Raw genomic sequence first — 13901 nt, forward strand, 5'->3', positions numbered from 1 at the left:
TTCACACAACATCTTCCATATATTCAAACGCCTCGTTATATATATAAGTAAATAATCTGTCAATTTACACGGATTGATATGCCCAGTAACGATTCTCTAATTTAAATAAATCGTTGTATTGTTGAATGTTGACTTAGATAAAAAAGAACAGAATTGGTATGCAAAATAACTATTTTCTAATTTAAATAAGTCGTTATATTGTTGAATGTTGACTTGGATAAAAAAGCAACATAATTGGTATACACAGTAACGATTATCTAATTTAAATAAGTCGTTATATTGTTGAATGTTGACTTAGATAAAAAGCAACATAATTGGTATGCACAGTAACGATTATCTAATTTAAATAAGTCGTTATATTGTTGAATGTTGACTTAGATAAAAAACAACATAATTGGTACGCACAGTAACGATTATATAATTTAAATAAGTCGTTATATTGTTGAATGTTGACTTAGATAAAAAAGCAACATAATTGGTATGCACAGTAACGATTATCTAATTTAAATAAGTCGTTATATTGTTGAATGTTGACTTAGATAAAAAACAACAACATTCTTTATCATTAAAACTTGTGTACTTGAAAATGAACGCACCAGCGATCGATACGTTGTAACTTTTTAATGATAAATTATTTCTTGTTATAAAAGCTGTATCTTGTAAGGACTCACATTTTATTCAGTTTATTCCGCTTTATCATACCGTTGTTACTTTTATTTCACGATTGTTTTGTTGTCGTTAACACTTGTACTGACCATAGGGGCTTATAACGCTAAAACCCGGGTTTCTATACCCGTGGTAGGCACAGCACAGATAGCCCATTGTGTAGCTTTGTGTTTAACTACAAACAAACAACACGATATACCACTCCTGAAATTCCATTTTTGAGGATACGATAAACCTTTTTTTTTGTATTTGTATCCTTACGAAATTTTTGAAAATATTGATATTTAGATCGTTATAAGCTCACAAAGAGGATAACGGCTGAATTAAGCGGACTCTTACAAAAAATTAGATGATATTAACACGCGACAGTTACTACTGTTACAACAATGTTGTGAACGTTAACCACCAAACTTCCGCACAGTATTCTTACACAGTTTGAGGAAATCGTAGATGTTAAAATATACGGGCAAAATAATCACACACAAGTAATAAAACGAAAAACAAGATTCATTCATGATTTGTTTCTCACAGTTTATATATTATTCAGCTCAATTGTAAGATGGCTTTTCCTTAAGTCCTTATTAAGGCTTCTTGTATCTGATCCAATAAACCAATTATTCCTTCGTAATCTCTGCTTGAGTCCTTATTTAAGGCTACTTATATCTGATCCTATAATACAAATATTCTTTTGTGATCTTTGTTTAAGTCCTTATTAAGGTTTCTTGTATTTGATATTATAAAACTATTATTCCTTTGTTGCTCTCTTGTGACATTCACTTTGTTATCCAAGCCTTTGAATATTCTCATACATAAAGTGATGATTGGATTGACCATGCTCAGTATCAGCAAAGTTTCGGTTTTATACTACGTTGCGTCATTTTTATGTTTTCTTTTTCAAGTTTGAAGGGATTCCTTTATTTCAATAATGCACTCTAAGCCTAATAAACATGAAATGCTGTTTATAGAATTGAAAACTGAAAGTAAAAAAATAAAAAAAATAAATTTTTGGTGTTATGTAAGGTAGATCCATATATATGAATTTTTTGGTCATCCTTCAATTTCAGGTGACAATATATATATATACAGCATCGTTAATTTGGTGGAGTGACAAACACTGTTGAAAATAACAGTTGTCGCGAATTGCTTGGAAATATACCGAATCCTTCACACACATATATCAGCGCTTTTCAGTGAAATGATAAGGAAATGGGAGCAAGACAATCAGTAAAATTGTAGGATCGTTTACTGAAGCAAAATAAAGAGAGAAGTGAAATCTCAGTCTTGTTTATTTTTGTTAAGTCGTATAATCCCGAGTTACTTCAACACAAAACTGCTAGACTAGAGGGAAGACAGCTGGTCAACAGTATATATCCACTGGAAACTCTTAAACTATTCTTGTCAAACCGAACAATGGGATTTGTCCGTCACTCCTTTGGTGCCTCACAGTGCAGAGAATGGTTCTGCAGCAATGAGTCGCGAGCCATGAACCTTCGAATTGACAGTTCGAGCAAGCTAGCAATTAGGCCACTCTCTGTCCTTCTATGTTAATATGGAGCAAATACGCGAAATTAATGAATAATGAATGTAATTACTGAACCATTCATGCAAACATTTTGTCTGTGTTTCATAGCAAAGCCATATCGAGCTATCTGCTGTGTCCACTGAGGGGAATCGAGCCCCTGATTTTAGCGTTGTAAATCCGTAAACTGACCGCTGTCTCAATCAAGTTTAGGAAGTTTTCATCACGTTATTGTCTTTTGTGTTGGTTCTTTCTTAAACATAGAGATCGTGAGTTAACGTAAATATTGTATTATTCACTGACAGCTGAACCTCTTTATATTTTGTAACTGCTCAAGCACCATAAATTATTTTTTTGCTCAGTGACAATATATAGTTTTATACTATAGACGATAGCAAGAAAATGGCTTAAGCCTAAAACCTAAAAAAATACGGTAACTTTTAAAATAAATTGAAGTTCTAGTACAATATTGTATTTCAAAGAACATTAGTAATGTTAATTTAATTTGACAATAACAATAATCTAGCAGTTGAGACAGGGGTAATCAAATGAGGATATATTTAATCTTTCGTAATAGTACCAACTGATCTTATGACATTTTTAACCGAACGAAAGAGCAGGTGTTTTGATATAAAAGTTTTGCTTAAATTCCTTAAGCATTGTTCACTATTTTTGTTGTGTGTTGATAATTATATTGAGTTACCGACTTCTTATGTATTGCAGTTAATCTCTACTGAATACCTGATGAATGAATTCCTATTACAACCAGTAATTAAACTTGAATACTCCAAATTAATGATAATTTTATTATATTACACTGTAGAAAACGACTTTATATTTTATGCCATTTCTAACACATTGAAGATAAAATATATTAATAGAACCAAGTGTGATAAGTCACGGAAATTCTGATTCTACGTTGAAAAAGGTGTCGTTTTGAATTATTCTTAGGAGACTTCTGATAACTTGAAGAAATTTAGTTAGTATTTTTAGAGCTCTCCTGATTTATTCGAATGATTCACAGCTGATTTAAGATAAGTATCATCTTGAGCTATGTTATTCCATTAGATCCTGAAGTCCCTTTCCATTAAGGATTTTTATACTTAATTCAGACATTATATAGTCGAAAATATTCCTGTTTTAGGTACCTTCCCCTGATCTTAAGCCACAAAGGAAACTAGATGTTGATCTCTACTTAGCTTTATATAAGTACTCCAGGCGTTTTATGTAACAAACAATATTTCACAATCAAATTTAACAGTTGTAAGTTATACTGATATATTTAAAACAATTTTGATATCCAATTCAAAATGTTTCATCGTAATTCATCCACCGCCAGATTAAAATCACACCAAAATGCGGATACAAAATTAACCGAGAAGATAAATTCAAATCTGATGGCCATCAAACTTAAAAAAAAAATATATCAGTATGCATATTTATCCATTGCAAGTCCCACAGGATGTAACTCTAGTCTTACGTAAAAAGAAAGGAATAAGGAAGTAAAGAAAACGTGTGACAAGTGAAAAAACAACAACAAGAGATTCTTTATTTATTATTATTTTGAAGCAAAAGAAGAATGACCCAGACTCCCTTAACAAATTCAACACTTAGAGAGAGATAGAGAGCGATATATGAGGTTACTATATAGAAAATGAATTTCTGAGCTGGTGTTTAAAAACCATTTTCGGTTTTCAGTTACAATATATATATATATACTTTTTTCTGCTTATTAGACTCTTCCTAACTCGTCTGTGTCGCCTGAATAAATTACAACCTGGTGGCTATGTCGGATGTCCTGACCACGCTGTTTCAGAAACGAGAAAACTGATGTTGATTTTTTTTCTTTCTCTGCATCTCTTCCGCACGAGCGTTTTCGTGTTAAAGAAAATCCTGGAAATTACAAAGATATGTTCAGACTGGTTAGAATAAAAGATATGAAAGCTACGATACTGGGCACTCGTTATGTAAAAGTATATAATCATATTTACTTTACCTAGGATGTAAGACGTACCTCGGTTTCTACATGAATGATGGGTAGGATTTCTTCTAAGTGCTGCCCTCTGATATGCATTCCGCAATGCATTCTGAACCTAGGAAACATTGTCAAAAATGTTCACAGATCTTGTTGCATGTTTAAAGTCAAAAATAGATCTAATTTCCTTATTTTGGTTAGGTGTTTGCATTTTTAAAGCAGTTTTTATGCGTCAGTGATTTTAACGAAATGTATGGATATTTTAATTTTACATTTAGTAAAATTCCACTTTAAAATTACATAGTTATTTTTCACTATTAGAATGCCTCAAATTACTGTGTAGAAGATTGCAGGCTGAACGTAATGCTGTAAATAAATTAATTTGCTAAATAGCATGAATCAATTGCACAAAATTATAATTAAGAAAACTCACAGTGTAAGAAATAGATAGACATCAAGTACTGGCACCTCCAGAAACTCAAAATGGGATATATTATCCTCTAAAAAGGAAACCTTTCATTCTTACCTCCGAGTTCATAAAGCAGTAGAGAACGGCTAAGAAAAGACCCTGAAATCAAAAACATCAATAGTTATGTTCAATAGTCTTTAAGATAAACAAAAAGCTTTTGCAGGAAGCTGATATTACAAAAAAGCGAATAAATAAAACTTAAGTCACAAATACACAACTATACAGTACTTTCCAATTGTACTCGTCTTATTATCATTATATTAATTCCGAGTGTTATAAGGGTAACAAATATGAATTATGTTATAATACTAGAAAATGTGAAAATAACTTATGAAATCAGAGACAGATTTGGTCTATGAGTAAAAACGCCTTCAGAATATAAAACTCAAAAATGGTCATTTCTATGGTGTAACAAAATCATAGATGAGTGAATTCTAAAATTAGTATCTAGCGCGTGAATCTTTATACATACATATGTTAATAGGAAAGTTATTTTTGTTTTGTTTCGGATATTCATGCAAAGATAGCCGTCCCTAACTTTGAACTGATAGAATAGAAAGAAGGTAGCTAGTCATTGACACCCACCACCAACTTGTGGACAAACGTTTGGACTAATTTTGAACTGATAGAATAGAAGGAAGGTAGCTAGTCATTGCCATCCACCACCAACTTTTGTACTTTTCTTGCCTAATTTTATACTAGGATTTCACCGTCATAAAGAGCTAAGAATCTCCTTATTTCAAATGTGAATAGAATTAATGAACAAATATGATCTCACTGGTAAATTACCAGTGAAAACTTATAGCAAACAAAAATTACGTCAAATATTTTAAATCCTTGTTTCGAATGACCAGTTACATGTTATTGTCATTTTTATGAAGTTCATGTAGTCAATCTTGACCCCCCAAACCCCCCCTTGATCCAAATATGGGAAGCAAAATTGAAAAGTTCTCAATGTTTTTACAATAATACATTTATTGAACGAGCACCTTCATATTAAATATAAATCCGCGAATTTTGTTTTTAGAGCCCTCAAAACCACTTCTAACACACATGGGAGCTCAAATTCAGAAATTTGCTAAATTTAAATTTCGATTATTGCTCTAAATAGATCCTGAGATGTTAATATCAATTTTCAAGAACTCCACTTCAGTCAATCCTGTGAGAACCAAAACCACTTGATCCACATACCTTTGGCTCTTCTCACGCATATGTTATTCATTTATATTCTGTCAAAAGTCTACATGGAAAAGTTCAAGTTGTTTCATACATAATGTTGGGAAGAATTCAAAAGTGAAGTAAACATGTATCGTTTGAGTGTTACTTTACACATATATATTAGGCCATAATATTATCAATTTTTGAGACTTCACTATTGCCACAGAATCACATATAAAAGAAATCGTTCTTATAATGTATTTCTAGTTTTAGATTTAAAACATATTTCAATCCGTATTTTTAATAACTACAAAATTTAAATGGATTTTAAGATGTAGAAATTAGACCCAAGATTACTATGATTAATATATGGAACAAATTTTCTAATATCAACTTATCCAAGAGCAAGTAAACTTTCGGAAAAAGATAAAATCGAATTGGAATCGTACAAATAACCAATTGATCGCTTAAATGTTATTGATATATAGCCACTAGCGATAAGTCTAAATACTTATGACACTAAAAATTGAGTTTCAATACCCGTTGTAGCGTTATACTTGTTACCAATCAAACCAAACCACCTAAACCATATATATATATATACTTATTCAAGTTCCAATCGCTATATTGGTTTGAACACTGTTATATGCAAGTTCCATTCCTTCCTGTATTTATGTGTATGCGGAAGGTGACATTATGTTCCACTAATTTTTCGACTTCCTGGATTTTTGTTTGCCAGAAAATATGGGTCACTTGTTAATTATAATTACTTTAAAGTTACTTCTATTAATTAAGTTGTAGTGTGATATGGACCTGCGAGGATTGCATTACAGCATTGGTGATCATGTACGCCCTTTCCAAACCTCCTCTAGGATTGATGCAGAATAAAAGATGAGTGATTCCAAGGAGAGGAAACAGAAGAACTGTAGCCTTTATCGCTTTCCTAGGAGTTACAGAGGAAATAAACGAAATTAAGTTAAAAAAATAGATACTTTTAAACAAAGTTTAAGTTATGTTGCTTTGTTTAAAAATAGAATTACTTAGATTTGCCACACGTTTGTGTAAGTTACCTGAAATTATAGTCCGTGGTTTTATTTAGATAACAGCTTCCACAGTCGGTTTTTTAGTAGCTGATCTGTTTTTTTAGTAAAATTATAATGAATAGAAAATGTACGTCTAAATATAAACCGTTTCTGATGACATATTTTATGTAATGTTTAAGTTATTAATTTGATTTATTCTTGACACTTTGAACGTTTCGATATAATATTTAATTTCTTAATTACGGAAAATTACATATAAGCTAAATAACTCGAATAAGATGTTAAATATCACGTGGATAAGTTTTGAAGACACTTTATTAAAGCCGAAAAAGGGAATTTAAATTGTATCAATAGAAACTATTATATACAGGTCACACAAGATATTTATTATTTATGTTAATGTTTCAAGTTAGCATAAATTACTGATTCAACGAATAAAATATTTTTAACGTTAACATAAATTACTGATTCAACGAATAGAATATTTTTAACGTTAACATAAATTACTGATTCAGCCAATTGAATCTTTTTAAACAACATCTAGCAGTTCCATCACACGCAATGTAGCACAAATTAGCATTATTTATTAATGAAATAAAATATGTACTTTCTTACAAAATATAGCTTATTTCTTGAAAATAATCAAGAAAGAATTAAATTGAAACTCTATTATTAAATATATTCATTCCTCAATAATACCTAACTTGAGCTGTTTCAACGGAGATGCTGGCCCTCAGTTTCGTTACCAAGATTCGAACAATGTTAATCAAGAAGATTGTATTGATCTGACAAAAGACGTAAGATTTCCTGATGAAGTCAAGCGTAAGGTAAGGACTGATAAAAACTTATAAAAAAAGGAGAAATTATTTGTTTGGAATTAAGCACAAAGCTGCACAATGGGCTATCTGTGCTCTACCCACCACGGGTATCGAAACCCGGTTTATAGCGTTGTAAATCCGCAGACATACCGCTGTGCCACTAGGGTTCAAAAGGAGAAATAATGTAATCCAATGTTGATGAAGAAGATTGTGTTGATCTGATAAAAGACGTAAGATTTCCTGATGAAGTCAAGCGTAAAGTGAGGACTGATAAAAACTTATAAAAAAGAAGAAATAATGTAATCCAATGCTGATCAAGAAGGTTGTATTGATCTGACAAAAGACGTAAGATTTCCTGATGAAGTCAAGCGTAAGGTAAGAACTGATAAAACTTATAAAAAAGGAGACATAATGTAATCATCAGATTTTCGTAAACCTTGGATATTTCAATGAAAATAAATTTCAAGGGATGCTTATTAAAAATTTCCTAATTAAAAATTCATCCTCCCTTGTGGCACAGCGGTATGTCAGCGGACTTACAACGCTAGAATCCGAGTTTCTATACCTGTGGTGGACAGAGCACATATAGCCCATTGTGTTGCTTTGTGCTTAACTTCTAACAAACAATCAAATCAAACAAATATATAATAAACTATTTTGTATTGGTGAGTTTGTCGCCATCTATCGTTTAAGTTAAATTTTAAATTGTTACTTAAAGATAAGTGTCAAAAGAAACATATTGCTAATTGGTTTAAAATCAGTATAGTTTTAAAATAGTCGAGAGACGGCGTACAAGTTTAACTGTTTCCATGTACACCCAAGCGTTAAAAATACAAATAATCATTAACATTTGTTTGTTTGTTGCTGTTTAATGTAAAGCTACACAATGGGCTATTTTTATTTTGTTAAGTTAAAACTGGTTTAAGGACATTTCACTCATATTTTCAGAATATTCATACTTGGAAATACAAGCTGTAAACTAAAAAAACTACAGTAAAAAGATACAAAAATACAATAAAAAGGCATGAACTAGTTATTAAAAAACGTACCAACAGAACTGTCAGCATTGGACCTGTCAAAATCCAAACGTACTCGGAAGTACCGTAGCCCTCCCAGCACATCGTATTTAATACACGTGACATGATTAAACACCACGTAATTATGAACGTTGTAGGGATACCTATAACGATAAGTTTACTAACAATCCAGACATAGATTTATACTCTATTAAGTACACTTTTTTTAGCCTTAATGTATAAATGTTGATCTTTTGTTTCTGGAAAAATAGAAAACACTATTTAAAAAAAACTTAATGAAAACGTATAGCTAGACCACATTTTTCATCAGCTATAGGTTATGTAAATAATAAAAAAAAGGTTAAAGCTGAGGCGATTTATAAAAGCTTAATTATACATTGCAGTCGTATGGTATTGCTAGCATATATACATAAATATTATTTCAAAAATACTTAAAGACAAACATTTGAGACCAGCACAACTTGTAATATGTTTTACACAGGTTAAAATTAAGTGTTCTTTATCTACAAAGTTAATTTCATTGAGACCAATATATTTATAAAGTATTGATATAATACAATACACTTTTCTGATAAATTACATTATCTTATAACCATTATGTTTATAATCATTCAAAGTGAAGCGAAAAGTTTTATAATAATAATAATAAATAAACACCTTTTAGGAAATTTCTTACGGTTATGTTAAACTTTAGAGAGAAAAACATATTTTTAATTTAAAACAAAGTACGTGATAAGGTCTACTTAGTATTAAGGTTATTCTTTGTAGTTGTACTGAAACCATACCCCAACCAATGATGTAATAAACTGTGAACGGAACGTCTTGTTGGAAAACGGAAGTTGTAATCCGACTGTGGAGTAATAAGCCTTCCACAAACATCCAGTTGATACTAGCCATGGCTGCGTACATTTTGAGAGAAATAATTGTTTTACACAGCCAGTCCTAAACGAAAAAGAAAACCAAAACCTTTACGCTAAGAATCGGGCACTATCGATAACTATTTAGAGAAAACTTTGATTTTTTTTTGGTCATTATGAAACCTAATCTCTGCAAATTATTTTTTAAAAAATAGTTAAATTTAGAATAACACATATAATAGACATAGTAACTTACAATTTGTCTGTAGGATGGCGCTGGCTCCTTCAGAACTACTGGAGTAGAGATTACAAGAAGCAAGGCAGAGTGTACAATTAAAGCCACTACCAAGTTTTGGTGAGCGCTAAGCCTTTGACAGTGTAAGGATCTGAAACGCGACAATGGTTATAAAAATAGAAAATTAAAACTATAAACCAGTTATGAAAAACGTATTATTGTAATATTTCTATTTAAAACAAAACTGGAAGTAAAATACTATTAGTACATATTTATGATTAAATGTTAATCTTATAATATACGTTAAAATTAGTTAATCCTATAATATATATGTTAAATTTAGTTAATCCTATAATATATGTTAAATTTAGTTAATCCTATAATATATGCATATATTATAGGATTAACTAATTTTAACATATCTTGTAGGATTAACTAATTTTAATTAAAATTAAATTCTGTCTCATCAGATATGGCATTAGTTACTAGTTGCTCTTTCCATCTGCGGACAACGCTGGAAACCTGGTTTCTATACCCGTGGTGGGCAGAGCACAGATAAACCCATTGTGTAACGTTGTGTTTAATTACAAACAAACCATCTACTATATCACGGTGAAGTATATATTTTTCATTTTATAATACATTTAACTAATCATTTGTTAATATACGTTATGAAAGTTAGTCTTGTTTGAAATGATGCAGTTAAGTATGGTTTTATGAGTTCCAGATTAATGAAATGTTCACCTTGTCTGCTATAACGTTGTTTCATGTTCAAGGTGTTTATTTTGTCAGTTGTATTACCATCCAACTTTTACTCCATGATAGTAGTAAGTGCTTATTTTGTCTAACTATGCTATAGTTAGGATGACTGCTATGATATTATTGGGTGTATTGTCAGCTAGTTCATGATCTACGTCTTGGATCCTGACATTTTAATTATTTTTTTCTATTATGCTGTGATTAAAAGTTCGTATTGTTTGCTCTATCATTATCAAATGTTTGTTTATTCGGCTAAGTTTACACCCTGTTTGCTATGACACTACTATACATTTTCTTACCTATATCATAAAAAATGCTAATTATGTTTACTTTGTAAGCTACACCATGATTATGATATTTCTGTTTGTTTTTTGTCCGTCGGTGGTGCAGCGGTAAGTTTACGAATTGACAACGCTAAAATCAGGGGTTAGATTCCACTCGGTGGACACAGCAGATAGCCCAATCTGGCTTTGCCATAAAAAAACACTCACATACTGTTTTCCTTTTTGTACTTAAACACAAAACACCAAAATGGGTTATCTGTGCAGTGCCCAGCACGGGTATCAAAACACGGTTTTAAGCGTTATTAGTCCGTATGATTATAATATATTTATTTTTCTGATTAATTGTCACTTATTGTTTGATTAATTGTCACTTATTGTTTGATTAATTGTCACTTATCATTTGATTAATTGTCACTTATTGTTTGATTAATTGTCACTTATCGTTTGATTAATTGTCACTTATCGTTTGGTTAGTTGTCACTTATCGTTTGGTTAATTGTCACTTATCGTTTGATTAATTGTCACTTATCGTTTGGTTAATTGTCACTTATCGTTTGATTAATTGTCACTTATTGTTTGATTAATTGTCATATTGTTTGATTAATTGTCACTTATCGTTTGATTAATTGTCACTTATCGTTTGGTTAATTGTCACTTATCGTTTGATTAATTATCACTTATCGTTTGGTTAATTGTCTCTTATTGTTTGATTAATTGTTACTTATTGTTTGATTAATTGTCACTTATCGTTTGGTTAATTGTCACTTATTATTATTAAAATATCAATGTTCTTAATAATAAACATATAGAATGTTCGATAATCTGCTTTGGAAACAGACGCATAGACTAAAAGAATGGTGACAATTATTAATATAGACAGAGAGAACAGACAAATGTTAATAGGAAGAAAAAATAATGTTGATGTTTGTTTGTTTTTAATCGTCAATGCCTTTTGTCTAACTTATAGCCAAGACCATAAAACTTTGAATTACAGTTGGGTGTAGTTATTTAGTTTATTCCCAAAACTATGTACGAATTTCTCCACCAACTGAACAATCTATTGATTCATACTATCAATGGCTTGAGTGATGTATTACATGTAACTGTGGAAAGAAAGGACTAGTGATAACACATAAAGGTAGAAAACGTGGCATTTGTAACGAATATCTGAAATTAATTATAAACACCAGTTTTATAAATTGCTAGCAGTTATGAAAAACGTTTTATGAAGCTACATTCCGTCATGTCTTCTCTTTTTTAAGATGCAAATTATTTTCATTAGTATTTTTAGACACTTTTTTAGCAGGTTTAATTCACTGTTTCTAATTATTTTCATTACGGGTGATATCGCTTTGAGTTAGGTTAGTCGAGTTGTTCTCGCCTTATTTGTCGTCATGGTTTCCTGCTCGATGTACTGCTAGGTACTCTTATAGCCTCCTCTCCTCTTATCTTTCTGTTGTTACTCTGGGAGGTATGCACTGAGCGTTTTAATACTAAAATAGGCACAAACTAAATTAGCATATTAACTGTTCGTATTGAATTAGATATCCCCTTACTTTCCGGTATCACCATACGTGGTGTTTACCTTTATTTTCTGTTTTAGATACAGTAGCAGCGACATAAGGAGTGGAAGTTCAAATACGTGTTAAAACATACAGTTTTAATAATGAATTAGAGTCCAGTCAAATTATGATTAAATTGCACGTGGAATTGTTTTCGCGAGCCTGGTTTCTATGTAAACAAATGGATAGTAGTTTAGACTATTATACGTTTAAAGGGGATTTTCATCCTTAAGATTGTATGGATACAGGAAAATAGTATCGTAAGACAATAAGTAGAATTTTCGCTGTTTCAAACGTACCTGCAAAAACAAGACATGCATATAAGTTTATAAGTTTAGAACATCATCGACTATGCTGCTGTATTAATGAGTACAGCAAACAATATATTATACTTTAAATGGAGAAAATCTGACAGGTAAGTGAGAACAGAGCAAGTAAAAGTTGCTTTCAGGGGTTCAAATCTGAGAGGATAGCAAATGTTACCATACATGTAGGGTTGGACTCCCACTGGGTGATTGTTTTTAGTAGGCTTAGATGAAAAGTACTTATTAAGAGAAAAGACATTGTTACCAGAATAAGTTGGAAGCTGAAAGCATTGAGCATAACTGATGCTTTTCCTCATGAGGGTATGTGAGGAACTAGAAATTTTGGTTTGGCTAGGAATGACTGGTCCATGACCTGTGAGTTCCGTTAGCATCTTTTTCTGCTTAGGCTGTCTTTGAAAGCTACTAGAAAAATTTGATTCATGTGTTAGTAGACATAATGGTTATCATTTTTGATTTTTGGACTTCCGCTGTCTGTTTTAAAATTATAAAAGTACCAAATTCTTAACTGTTCACTTCGTTACTATTAACCAGAAAGTTAACTATAAGTTAGATGTCAGAGAAGAAGATAATAGAGCTCTTATATCAAGAATTTTGTGAATAGATTTAAATGTGGTTAGCTCCTCTTTTGAGCGACGAGAGACTAGCTGGAAAGAAACTACTGAACTTATTAGTTCTTTGTATAGATAGAATATACTTTTTAACACAAAACTTCGTGCTGATGTTTTAAAAATGAAGGTATAAGTTTAGCGATGTAAATGTAAATCTATTTATTTCTTGTTAATTGTTTTATTCTGTATTTTTATGCTATTTGTGTTGTTTTCAAAATGGTATAAATCTAGCGGTTCTTTTCCAAAACTGTTTCTCGGCTTTTTATTCCACTTACACTTAAATAAAGAAATCGTACATACTTTGTTAAATAGAAGTTTCCTATCCTTTCAGAGCACATTTATCCCTGTTCTGACTTTTCTTATTACTGTCTAAGTGTGAGAATACAATGCTACGTTTCATTCACATTGCGTGGGCCTTTTTTTTTTGTTTGCAGTCGTTTTAGCAGAGAATGGAATATTAATGGAACATAATAATCATATGTGCCCTAATTTACATGGAATATACTTACAAATAAGGTGTAATAATTTGAAACTACAACCCGTGTACATATATATACACACTTGAGTTATATATATATATATATA

At 31.1% G+C, this 13901-nt stretch overlaps 1 protein-coding gene across 1 annotated transcript in view; it reads right to left on the reverse strand.

Annotated features, from left to right (window-relative positions):
- Positions 1-3917: 3917 nt before the first annotated feature.
- The window catches only part of LOC106478584 (corticotropin-releasing factor receptor 2-like), a 51075-nt gene continuing 41091 nt past the window's right edge, over positions 3918-13901 (reverse strand). Inside the window, exons 5-12 of the mRNA XM_022382201.1 lie at positions 9799-9928; positions 9471-9627; positions 8698-8828; positions 7530-7615; positions 6601-6730; positions 4687-4728; positions 4200-4278; positions 3918-4078 (exon numbers count right to left, since the gene is read on the reverse strand). Of these exons, the coding sequence (XP_022237909.1) occupies positions 3918-4078; positions 4200-4278; positions 4687-4728; positions 6601-6730; positions 7530-7615; positions 8698-8828; positions 9471-9627; positions 9799-9928 (916 nt within the window). The remainder of the gene's footprint in view (positions 4079-4199; positions 4279-4686; positions 4729-6600; positions 6731-7529; positions 7616-8697; positions 8829-9470; positions 9628-9798; positions 9929-13901) is intronic.

Source organism: Limulus polyphemus, unplaced genomic scaffold (genome assembly GCF_000517525.1).
Source record: "Limulus polyphemus unplaced genomic scaffold, Limulus_polyphemus-2.1.2 Scaffold229, whole genome shotgun sequence".
In the NCBI taxonomy this organism is placed as follows: domain Eukaryota; kingdom Metazoa; phylum Arthropoda; class Merostomata; order Xiphosura; family Limulidae; genus Limulus; species Limulus polyphemus.